The sequence below is a fragment of the Eriocheir sinensis genome, unplaced genomic scaffold (assembly GCF_024679095.1).
Source record: "Eriocheir sinensis breed Jianghai 21 unplaced genomic scaffold, ASM2467909v1 Scaffold23, whole genome shotgun sequence".
NCBI lineage: Eukaryota > Metazoa > Arthropoda > Malacostraca > Decapoda > Varunidae > Eriocheir > Eriocheir sinensis.
In genome coordinates this window covers 483,118-495,494 of record NW_026111532.1, presented here as the reverse complement: position 1 = coordinate 495,494, position 12,377 = coordinate 483,118, and the positions used below count along the sequence as shown (strand labels likewise).

At 53.4% G+C, this 12,377-nt stretch overlaps 1 protein-coding gene across 1 annotated transcript; it reads left to right on the top strand.

Annotated features, from left to right (window-relative positions):
• The first annotated feature begins 6,708 nt into the window (after positions 1-6,708).
• Positions 6,709-11,487, top strand: LOC126990972 (solute carrier family 46 member 3-like). Its single transcript, XM_050849610.1, has 5 exons — positions 6,709-7,776; positions 8,063-8,164; positions 8,594-8,731; positions 9,092-9,330; positions 11,305-11,487. Exons 1-5 carry the CDS (start codon positions 6,882-6,884, stop codon positions 11,470-11,472), a joined length of 1,542 nt encoding a protein of 513 aa, XP_050705567.1. The 5' UTR covers positions 6,709-6,881; the 3' UTR covers positions 11,473-11,487.
• The last annotated feature ends 890 nt before the right edge of the window (positions 11,488-12,377 follow it).

The following is a 12,377-nucleotide window of genomic DNA, read 5'->3' as shown; positions in this document are numbered from 1 at the left end:
GCTTTGTTCTTTCTTTAACCTGTAAAACAATTTTCTCTCATTGACTGATTGTTTAATTTCGCTATTAAGCCACGGTGGGCTTTTATTAGTGTTAATTCGCTTCTCGCACAGGGGACGAATGTGTTCTGCTGAGTGAGTAAGTGATTTTTAAGGCTTAGCCAGGCTTCCTTTACGTTGCCGTCATCTGATAGTTGTATTTCTGTTAGTTTTTGTCGGATTTCTACGAAGTTAGCTCTTTTAAATTGGGCACCTTTACTTTATTTTCAGTCACTGATGATTGAGCTTTAATGTCGACGCGCACTAATTTATGATCGCAAGAACCGAGGTGTTCTCCTACCGTGACACTACTGATTAGGTTATCTTGGGTCGTTATAACAAGGTCGAGTATATTATTTTGTCGAGTTGGCTCAGAAACCATTTGGCTTAGATAATTTTCTTCTAGAAATTCGATCATTCTATGTGACTCGCCTTCTGTACCTGACAGTGTCGCCCAGTCGAGATGGGGGAGGTTAAAGTCTCCTAATATCAGTGAGTCGCTGTTATTAAGTGACTGCCTTAAGACGCTGTACATTTCAAGGTCGTCATCGTGTGATTGCCCGGGAGGTCTGTAGGTGACAGATATATTTAAGTTGACTTTTGCAATGTTTACTCGCACGCACAAATGTTCAACGTTACTGTTTCCCGGTGTTTTGTCAGTGGGTCGCAAATAGCTTTTGACATAAAGGGCGACGCCACAGAGAGAGAGAGAGAGAGAGAGAGAGAGAGAGAGAGAGAGAGAGAGAGAGAGAGAGAGAGAGAGAGAGAGAGAGAGAGAGAGAGAGAGAGAGAGAGAGAGAGAGAGAGAGAGAGAGAGAGAGAGAGAGAGAGAGAGAGAGAGAGAGAGAGAGAGAGAGAGAGAGAGAGAGAGAGAGAGAGAGAGAGAGAGAGAGAGAGAGAGAGAGAGAGAGAGAGAGAGAGAGAGAGAGAGAGAGAGAGAGAGAGAGAGAGAGAGAGAGAGAGAGAGAGAGAGAGAGAGAGAGAGAGAGAGAGAGAGAGAGAGAGAGAGAGAGAGAGAGAGAGAGAGAGAGAGAGAGAGAGAGAGAGAGAGAGAGAGAGAGAGAGAGAGAGAGAGAGAGAGAGAGAGAGAGAGAGAGAGAGAGAGAGAGAGAGAGAGAGAGAGAGAGAGAGAGAGAGAGAGAGAGAGAGAGAGAGAGAGAGAGAGAGAGAGAGAGAGAGAGAGCCCTGGTTTGGTTACCGCTGCCGCCTTGCTGCAGAAAGAAAATATTCTGCGTGGCTCCGCTACAAAAGGAGCCCAACCCGCCGCAACAAAGCCCTGCATCGAGCAGCGTGCAACAATATGGTGGCCACCAGTAAATGGGCGAAACGGAGGTGGGAAAGAGACCTCCGCGCCAAGCTGTGTGGGCCAGGGGTGGGCAGCAAGACCTGGTGGACCCTTGTTAAGGAAAAGCAAGGCAGCAGCCACCAAGAAACAATCCCTCCCCTCACCAAGCAGGACGGCACCATAGCCACCAGCAGCAGGGAGAAGGCAGAGCTCCTGGCTGACCTTTTCTCTGCCAAGATGTCCGTCGCCGACCCCACCAGACCTCCACCACAACTGCCACAGGAATGCGACCAGACCCTGACAGAGGTTGCGGTATACCGGGAGCAAGTGGAGCGCCTTCTAAGAGCGGTGGACGTCAGGAAGGCCACTGGTCCTGACAACGTTAGCCCACATATGCTGCGTCACTGCTCCAGTGAGCTGGCAGGACCCCTCTCGGAGGTGTTCGGGGCCTGTGTCCGGGAGAACACCTGGCCCTCTATATGGAAGGAGGCTCGCGTGGTGCCGGTTCACAAAAAGCGGGCCAGATCTGACCCTGCCAACTACAGGCCTATCTCCCTCCTGTCTGTAGTTGGAAAAATCTTCGAGAGAATAGTAGTGGAGGCCATTACCCGCCGCCACCTCGAGAACAACGCCCTCATCACTGACCAGCAGTTTGGGTTCAGATCTGGCCGCTCCACTTCAGATCTCCTGCTGCTCCTCTCCAGGGATTGGCAGGACTCACTAGACACCGGCCTGGATACCATTGTCGTCGCTCTCGACATCGCGGGTGCTTTTGACCGGGTGTGGCACGCGGGCTTGCTGGAGAAGCTTCGTGCCAAAGGCATCCAAGGACACCTGCTGATGCTGATGAGCGACTACCTTCAAGGAAGAAGCCTCCACGTCGTCGTCGGCGGCCAGCAGTCCAAGGACCTCCCAGTGGGTGCCTCAGTCCCTCAAGGATCTGTGCTGGGACCTGTCCTCTGGAATCTGTACATCGGCGACCTTCTCAGGAGTCTGCCAACAGTCTCTGCATACGCTGACGACTGCACGCTCTCCCTCTCCTACCCTCGCCAAGAAAGCCAGCAAGCGGTTGCTGAGGTCAACCAGCAACTACGCTTGATACGGGAGTGGGGGGAGCGCTGGCAGGTGAACTTTGCTCCTGAGAAGACTCAGGCGATGGTGATCTCGGTCCCCGGCAGCCACACAAGCTGTCGAAGGAAGGGTGATGTTTGGCTCCGTCACCCTCCCGCTCCAGGATTACGTCAGGATCCTCGGAGTGGACTTGGACCGAGAGCTGCGCTTCGACCGCCACCTGAAACACGTCGCCCACCAAGCCTCCCTACGTGTCTCTGCCCTTCGTAGAGTGGCTAATTTCCTCGACAAGCGAGGAATTATGCTCTCACAAGGCCCAGGTAAGATCCTACCTGGAGTACGGAGCTCTGACCTGGATGTCCAGCGCTGCCACACACCTGCAGAGACTGGACAAGGTGGAACGACGGGTGCAGCGACTGTTACAGGAGAACAACCCCCAGCCGCCCCCTCAGGATATTATACATCTAGACACTCTGGAGCACCGCCGGGACGTCGCTGTGCTGGTGGTGTTCCACAAGGCCCAGGTACAAGGAGTACCACACCTGGCGAGACTGAGGCTCCCCCCGCGAGAGGCTGTGAGAGATACGAGAACGGTACTCTCCAGCCACGAGCAGGTCGGGGTGCCGAGGTCACGCGCCAGCCAGCACCAACGGACCTTCACCTCCAGGGTGTCCCGCCTGTGGAACACATTCACTGCAGCAGGGCCAACAGTGAGGGAAATGTCCACCCAGCAGGTAAAAGTGGCTGCTCACAGGTGGCGAAGAACATGCCCCACACCACTAGTGATGTTAAATACACAGTGAACAAGTGTAAAGGGCTTTTGAAATAATGCACAAAAAAAAGTGACATTTTAAGCCCTAAAAAGTGCACAGAGAAACATATGCTACTCGAACGATCGCATAAAGTGTCGTCGGCGAAATACAAATCTGTTGTGTAACTATAGAATCGTCAGTTTAAATAAAAAAAAAAAAAAGAGAGAGAGAGAGAGAGAGAGAGAGAGAGAGAGAGAGAGAGAGAGAGAGAGAGAGAGAGAGAGAGAGAGAGAGAGAGAGAGAGAGAGAGAGAGAGAGAGAGAGAGAGAGAGAGAGAGAGAGAGAGAGAGAGAGAGAGAGTGTGTGAGTGAGTGTCACGTGCCAACAGCTTGGCCCGGTAGGCAGCTCTGACCACCACGCCATCTTGACCCGAGCAGATGTGGGCGTGGCGCGGGATGAGGCCACTTCCCACACTATCTGGCTGTGGGACAGAGCTGACTGGCCCGCCCTAAAAGAGACCTGCAGCAGACAGACTGGCACACCCTTCTGTCTGGGCGAGCAGAGCCCATGGCGAAGGCCTTTACTAAACGGCTCAAAGCTCTCCAACGAGAGCACATCCCACACCGCCAGTACACCTCCAAGCCCACCGATCAGCCCTGGTTTGGTTACCGCTGCCGTCTTGCTGCAGAAAGAAAATATTCTGCGTGGCTCCGCCACAAAAAGAGCCCAACGCGCCGCAACAAAGCCCTGCATCGAGCGGCGTGCAAAAATATGGTGGCCACCAGTAAATGGGCGAAACGGAGGTGGGAAAGAGACCTCCGCGCCAAGCTGTGCGGGCCAGGGGTGGGCAGCAAGACCTGGTGGACCCTTGTTAAGGAAAAGCAAGGCAGCAGCCACCAAGAAACAATCCCTCCCCTCACCAAGCAGGACGGCACCACAGCCACCAGCAGCAGGGAGAAGGCAGAGCTCCTGGCTGACCTTTTCTCTGCCAAGATGTCCGTCGCCAACCCCACCAGACCTCCACCACAACTGCCACAGGAATGCAACCAGAGCCTGACAGAGGTTGCGGTACACCGGGAGCAAGTGGAGCGCCTTCTAAGAGCGGTGGACGTCAGGAAGGCCACTGGTCCTGACAACGTTAGCCCACATATGCTGCGTCACTGCTCCAGTGAGCTGGCAGGACCCCTCTCGGAGGTGTTCGGGGCCTGTGTCCGGGAGAACACCTGGCCCTCTATATGGAAGGAGGCTCGCGTGGTGCCGGTTCACAAAAAGCGGGCCAGATCTGATCCTGCCAACTACAGGCCTATCGCCCTCCTGTCTGTAGTTGGAAAAATCTTCGAGAGAATAGTGGTGGAGGCCATTACCCGCCGCCACCTCGAGAACAACGCCCTCATCACTGACCAGCAGTTTGGGTTCAGATCTGGCCGCTCCACTTCAGACCTCCTGCTGCTCCTCTCCAGGGATTGGCAGGACTCACTAGACACTGGCCTGGATACCATTGTCGTCGCTCTCGACATCGCGGGTGCTTTTGACCGGGTGTGGCACGCGGGCTTGCTGGAGAAGCTTCGTGCCAAAGGCATCCAAGGACACCTGCTGATGCTGATGAGCGACTACCTTCAAGGAAGAAGCCTCCATGTCGTCGTCGGCGGCCAGCAGTCCAAGGACCTCCCAGTGGGTGCCTCAGTCCCTCAGGGATCTGTGCTGGGACCTGTCCTCTGGAATCTGTACATCGACGACCTTCTCAGGAGTCTGCCAGCAGTCTCTGCATACGCTGACGACTGCATGCTCTCCCTCTCCTACCCTCGCCAAGAAAACCAGCAAGCGGTTGCTGACGTCAACCAGCAACTACGCTTGATACGGGAGTGGGGGGAGCGCTGGCAGGTGAACTTTGCTCCTGAGAAGACTCAGGCGATGGTGATCTCTCGGTCCCCGGCAGCCACACAAGCTGTCGAAGGAAGGGTGATGTTTGGCTCCGTCACCCTCCCGCTCCAGGATTACGTCAGTATCCTCGGAGTGGACTTGGACCGAGAGCTGCGCTTCGACCGCCACCTGAAACACGTCGCCCACCAAGCCTCCCTACGTGTCTCTGCCCTTCGTAGAGTGGCTAATTTCCTCGACAAGCGAGGAATTATGCTCCTCTACAAGGCCCAGGTAAGATCCTACCTGGAGTACGGGGCTCTGACCTGGATGTCCAGCGCTACCACACACCTGCAGAGACTGGACAAGGTGGAGCGACGGGTGCAGCGACTGTTACAGAACAACCCCCAGCCGCCCCCTCAGGATATTATACATCTAGACACTCTGGAGCACCGCCGGGACGTCGCTGTGCTGGTGGTGTTCCACAAGGCCCAGGTACAAGGAGTACCACACCTGGCGAGACTGAGGCTCCCCCCGCGAGAGGCTGTGAGAGATACGAGAACGGTACTCTCCAGCCACGAGCAGGTCGGGGTGCCGAGGTCACGCGCCAGCCAGCACCAGCGGACCTTCACCTCCAGGGTGTCCCGCCTGTGGAACACATTCACTGCAGCAGGGCCAACAGTGAGGGATATGTCCACCCAGCAGGTAAAAGTGGCTGCTCACAGGTGGCGAAGAACATGCCCCACACCACTAGTGATGTTAAATACACAGTGAACAAGTGTAAAGGGCTTTTGAAATAATGCACAAAAAAAAGTGACATTTTAAGCCCTAAAAAGTGCACAGTGAAACATATGCTACTCGAACGATCGCATAAAGTGTCGTCGGCAAAAATACAAATATGTTGTGTACAATAGATTCGTCAGTTTAAAAGAGAGAGAGAGAGAGAGAGAGAGAGAGAGAGAGAGAGAGAGAGAGAGAGAGAGAGAGAGAGAGAGAGAGAGAGAGAGAGAGAGAGAGAGAGAGAGAGAGAGAGAGAGAGAGAGAGAGAGAGAGAGAGAGAGAGAGAGAGAGAGAGAGAGAGAGAGAGAGAGAGAGAGAGAGAGAGAGAGAGAGAGAGAGAGAGAGAGAGAGAGAGAGAGAGAGAGAGAGAGAGAGAGAGAGAGAGAGAGAGAGAGAGAGAGAGAGAGAGAGAGAGAGAGAGAGAGAGAGAGAGAGAGAGAGAGAGAGAGAGAGAGAGAGAGAGAGAGAGAGAGAGAGAGAGAGAGAGAGAGAGAGAGAGAGAGAGAGAGAGAGAGAGAGAGAGAGAGAGAGATATGCGGATTTAAAATGGAAAGACAGTGGTGGCAACAGCAGTGGTATTAGTAGTGTTAGTGGTGGTATTAGTAGTATTAGTATTAGCAGAAGTTATTGTAGTAGTAGTAGTAGTAGTAGTAGTAGTAGTAGTAATAGTAGTCGTAGTCGTAATAGTAGTAGTAGTAGTTGTTGATAGTCTCACCCTTGCTTTCGTTCCCTCGGCTCATGGCGTTCTCCGTGATCTGGGCATTTCCGGATGCACAGTCACACCCTCCCCCACGGACTCTTTGTTGTTCGTTCTCCTACAGCCCTCGTGACTGCCCTCGTTTGCCTCCCAGTAAACCCCCCCCCCCCCCTCTTGCCAGTCCTTACCCCCTCACCCCTCCACGACACCCCGCCACGCCCTGTCCTCGCCCCAGTCCCCTGCATGCGTCATGCACGTCCTGCCACTCAAATGATCCTGGCGTTGGCGGCACTGTACGTGGACACAGAGAACTTGCCGCACCGCTCAGACGCACCGCCTCGAGACCTGCTGAGGGTTTGCTGTGTTTTGGAGCGGTGGTGGTTGTGGTGATGCTGCGGCCGCCATGGCATCGAGTGAGAGGCTCAGGCTCCTCCCGGGCGACGGGCTGGGCGGCGGCGGTGCCGGGGAAGGATTGACTCGCCAGCCTTTTCTGGGCTGGGTGAGAGTGGAGCCCGTGGTGGCGGCGAGCCTGTTCGGGCTGGGCCTAAACATGGCGCTCGCCGACAACCTGTGGCTGGACAAGATTTGTAAGGTGCACTTCAACCTGAGCGAGGCGGTGTGCTGCGCGCTGAGCAACCACCCGCGGGAGGAGGAGGAAGTGCAGCGCCTAGCCAATCGCTACCGTGTGTACGGCAAGGTAATGCAGCAGGTGCCGGCCGCGGCCATGGTGCTGCTGATGGGCGGTTGCAGCGACGCTCTCGACCGCCGCCTTCCTCTGCTGTGGTGCCACACCGGGTACCTGATGATGGCACTCGCCTCGGTGGCCAACGTGTACTGGTGGTGGCTGCCGCCCCAGCTGCTGCTGCTGAACCATTTGCTGCTGGGGATGGCGGGCGGTACCCTCGTCCTCGTCATGGGCGTCGAGGCCTACCTCAGCGCCGCATCGGCTTCTCAGCACCGTACAATGCGCCTGATGTTGCTCAAGGTATTGGCGGTGGCCGGCAAGGCCTCTGGTATGGCTGTGGCACTCGTCGTGTTCCGCACCGGCAACTACTTGGCAGTGTTCGGCTTGCAGAGCCTTGTCTTCGTTTTCGTTATCGTGTACGTGCTGCTGAGGCTGGAGCGGCGCCCCGGAGAGGACCCGCAGCAGCAACAGTTAAATCAACAGCAGGAGGCGGTGTTGTCCTTTGCTAGACTCAAGGAGACGGTGCTGGGGGTGTTTCTGGCCAGTGGATCTGGCGGCGGGCTGCGGCTCCTGGCTCACATGTTCATTGTATGGCTCCTGCTGTTCTCTCTCGGTGAGTGGCAGAGCAGCAGAACAGTGGCGATAGATGAGTTTGGATCTGTGGGTTTGGGGCAAACTGTGACACTAGTAGACGGCTTTACCTTGGCCCAAACTCTCAGCATTCATTCACCTGGATGCGTCTTGTAGCCTACATCGGATGTGTGATTTGACAGCCCACAAACCTTGTTTTCTTTATAATTTCTTGATTTTAAGGCTCCACATCCTGTCACAATCCCTGTTCACTGTTTAAGCATGCACAGCTGAGTAAATCATTCATATGTTGCTTGTGTTCTTCTCAGGATCGGCGAACTTCGTGTACTTCTCTGCTCGCACACGCTTTCACTGGAGCTACGAGACCTTCACGCTGTGGTACATAATCGACGTGACTGTGTCCTCCCTGGGTAAGCGGCATTTGACTCACCACTCGTCACAGTCAGTGTGTTCATCGACGTGGTGGGTCAAAGCTCAGAGTGCTTCAAAATTCTTCGATGATTGTGATCATAAAGGTTTGTCACGCAGAAGTTGAGGAGGGCACGTGCAAGAGAGCTTCTGTGAGCCACGAGGTTTCTGACTCTCTGCGGTATCACTTCTTGCAGCTCTGACGAAGGGTACCAGGTAGTTCAAACCGGTCTGTAAGCTATGATTTTCTTCCCTGAGTTTCCTTATCCATCAGAATCACGCCACGAAATGTTTTAAGGTCTCTTACTTGCTCCTGTGTCACGCCATTGTTGTTCGGTTGCCTCTCTTCAACACGATGTCAGACGCTCAGAGGCTTTAGGGCTGCGTGGATGTCGCTGCAATGCCTCAGGATGGTCTTTGGCTCCCCGCAGGCCCCCTGGTGGCGGTGCCAGCAGTCACTTCCACCTTCCACCCACGGGACGAGCTGCTGGGACTCCTGGGTTCCTTCTCGCTTCTCTTCAAGAACGTGATTCTCGCCACGGCTCCGCGCGGCTGGGTCCTCTACCTCGGTGAGAGTATTACTGTTATGCATAAATTTGTGTTCCTCAGACTCTTCTTGCAACGGCCCCGGTACAGTGTAAGCGTTGCCCTTGCCTAGTGTCCATGTCCGAACCTGTTATCAGCACTAAGAGCTCATCTGCCTCCCGATGTCTATATTTAGTCATCCTTTGTGAAGAAATGGCCACACGAACAGTGACCAGTCGCGACCCTTCCTTCCCCCACCCCCATACACACAAGTGGCGAGACAGAAATAATGTATATGTCTTTGTGATCTATAAGCGGGAGTGGCAGGAGTCTTCTTCCCTTTCTCTCTCTTTACTGTGGGCCTGAGTTGCGTTTTTTAGCCCTACTGTGTCCTCCACGCTTAGCCTCGGCGGCGGGGGTGTGCGGGGAGGTGGTGGGCGTGGCGTCGCGGGCCTCCGCTTCCAGGGTGGGCGGCACGAGGCGAGTCGGGGCCGTGTTCGCCGTGATGGCCGTCGGGGAGGCCGCCATGCCCGTCCTCGCTGCGGTAGCTTTTGCCGCCCTCTACGCCGCCAGCTACACCATCTTCCCTGGTGCGGTGTTCATCCTCAGCGCCTTCTGCTGCGCCGCTCTGAGCTGCACTCTTGTAAGTCGGCGAAAGCCACCTGCCAGTGAGGCGTCACACACACACACACACACACACACACACACACACACACACACACACACACACACACACACACACACACACATGTTCAATTGTTCGTACCTGAGCGAGCGTATAAGTACATTACGATATCAGATATTTAAATACAAAGTGCTCAGTTTTCTAGTCGGGTTTGAGTACAAGTACCACTGTGGTGTAGATGAATTCAAGCTCAGGTTAATCATATAAAGCATCAGATATTTTTGGAACGGCACTCAAATATTGTACATATGACTTATTTTGCAGACTCGGCAAATGATAACTTAGATGCACTTTTGTTGCCTCCTAACTCATGCTGACTTGGTGTGTGTGTAATAATAATAATAATAATAATAATAAACGGTTTATTTCATGAAGTACCAGGCAGCCCTAGAGCTGAAAATATACATCAATGGAAGATGAAATGAAATGAATGAGACAAATGAACAAAGTAGTATGATCGAAAATAAAAAGGAAAATAGAAATAACAATAATAGCAATAATCATAGTAAAGATAATAATAATAATCACGATAATAATAATGATAATAATAATAGTAATCATAATAATAATAATAATAATCATAATAACAACAACAATAAGTCCTAATGAAAAATATTTACAAAACATATAAATTGTGCTGCTCTTAGTTTGCATTGTTGATATATTTGACCATCACGGGCACTGCGCTGTTCTTGTAGCGGTCAGTCCGTGCCCGTATCGGGGCAATAATGTTGTGGTGTCGCACTGATTGCTGAGGGCGGTTCACTGCGGGTGGGAGGATGTGTCTGTGTCTGGGCTGGTTGAGAAGCTTGGTTGCGAACCGGTGTAGTAGGGTCTCGTGACGGTGTTGTAGGCTGGTGAGATGGAGGGAGTCGAGGGCGTCCTGATAGCTGGTGTAGTGAGGGCCCAGGATGATTTTGCAGGCTCGCTTCTGGACGCGTTCAAGTTGGCGGCGCTGCGTGATGTTGATGGAGGAAGACCACGCTGGGGACGCGTATGTCAGTTTGGGGAGGATGAACGAGGAGTACACGCTCGCCAGCGCACACTCAGGGGCCCCCAGCGTTTTGAGTCTCCTCAGCAGGTACAGTTTATATGTGTCAGATCTGTTGAGATGTGAGAAGTGCTCCTTACATGTGATTTTGTTGGCCAGTGTGAATATAAGTAGTTTTGCTTATTTAACTAACCGGAGGAGTGTCGTTGATGGACACCACAGGGGGGCAACAGGGGCAGAGGAGGTGTTGATGTGTAGGAGTGTAGTTTTGGTGTCGTTGATGGTGACCATGTTTTGTGTTGTCCATGTGTGTAGGTTGTGTAGTGTTTCCTGGAGGTGGGAATAATCTGGGTTGCTGTTGTCAACTGTTACTCCCACTGTGGTGTCGTCCACGTACTTCCAGCGGTGGGGTGTGTGGGTCAGGGCGTCATTAATTAGTATAAGGAAGCACAAAGGGCCCATTTTGGACCCCTGAGGTACCCCGCAAGTAAGGTGTAGAGGAGGGGAGGCCACTCCCTGAAATCTCACCACCTGTTTACGCTGGTGCAGGAAATCAGCCAGCCAGGAGACCAGGTTAGGGTGAAGCCCTAGGTTTATTGCTTTGTTGATGACTGTGGTGTGGTGAACTAGGTCAAAAGCCTTTCGGAAATCAATAAAAGCGAGAGAAACTGATGTTTTGCGTTTTTCAAGATTTCTGTAGGCAAAGTCCAGGAGATTAATTAGGCAGTGTGTGGTGGAGGTTGACTTGATATTGCCGTACTGTTGTGGGTCTATGAGGGGAGCAAGATGAGTGTAAGTCCACTTGAAAATGAAGGCTTCACACAGGAGGCTGGGAATGGGGGTGATAGAAATAGGCCTGTGTGTGTGTGTGTGTGTGTGTGTGTGTGTGTGTGTGTGTGTGTGTGTTTGGCTTCGTCCTCACTCGCTATTCACTTCCTCAGGTAGGATATATTGCCTGTGAGAACGACGCAGACATAAACGAAGAGACGGAGGAGGCGGCGAGGGCAACGGTACCGAGCCCCTTGGCCAACACTCCTTCCTTCTCGCCTCCCGCCCTCCTGACGGATCCCACGCCCACACGCGCCGCACACACTGCACCTGACGAATAAACAACGCCCATGCCAGTGATGTGTCTTACTCTCCCTTCACTTTTTGCATGTGAGCTTCGTGCATCATGACGCATCACCCTACCGGAGCTCTCCTACTCCGTGAAGCACACACACACACACACACACACACACACACACACACGCACACACACACACACACACACACACACACACACACACACATCCCCCCACTCCCACACCCACACCCACACACATGCAAGGGCACGCGCAGGTTCGTGAGGGCCAACAGGTGGTTATCAGGCTCGCGTTCCCCGGCGGCGGACATACTGGCGACGCGTGGCTGTCGCGGGCTGTCGCCGGAGTGTTGCATCATCATAAACAGCATCAAGTCCACCACCACTACTTTCAGCAGCTCACACACTAGCAGCACTAGCAGCACCAGCACCAGCAACGACAAGAAGTAGTAAAAAATGCCATTTGAGGGACATACAAATGTTTCCTGACGGCCCATATGTCATGATGCCCGCCACGTATGCACACTCTTTCGCCGTCTCTACATGCACCTCATTTCCATGTTCTTTTTCAGTAGTCACCGAAGCAGCCATTGGGAGCACTTTCCTTCAAGACTAGTAATTGTGAGAAAAAGAAGAGGTGGGGTTCTCAGCGAAAACACTTTTTTTTTCAACTGTTTTCTATGAAATCAGTCGTGAATACCTCAGATGCGATGCGGTGAGAGACAGCGGCAGATGCGCCACGCCGCGCCGCCCATCAAGGAGACCGAGGCCCGTTACTGACGTCTGACGAGCTAGTGCTGGGCACACACACACACACACACACACACACACACGCACACACACACGCACGCACACCCACACACCCACACCCACACCCACACAGCTTTAGGGGGAAAGCACGCTATCCTATTATGTAAGGTAAAGGAGCCT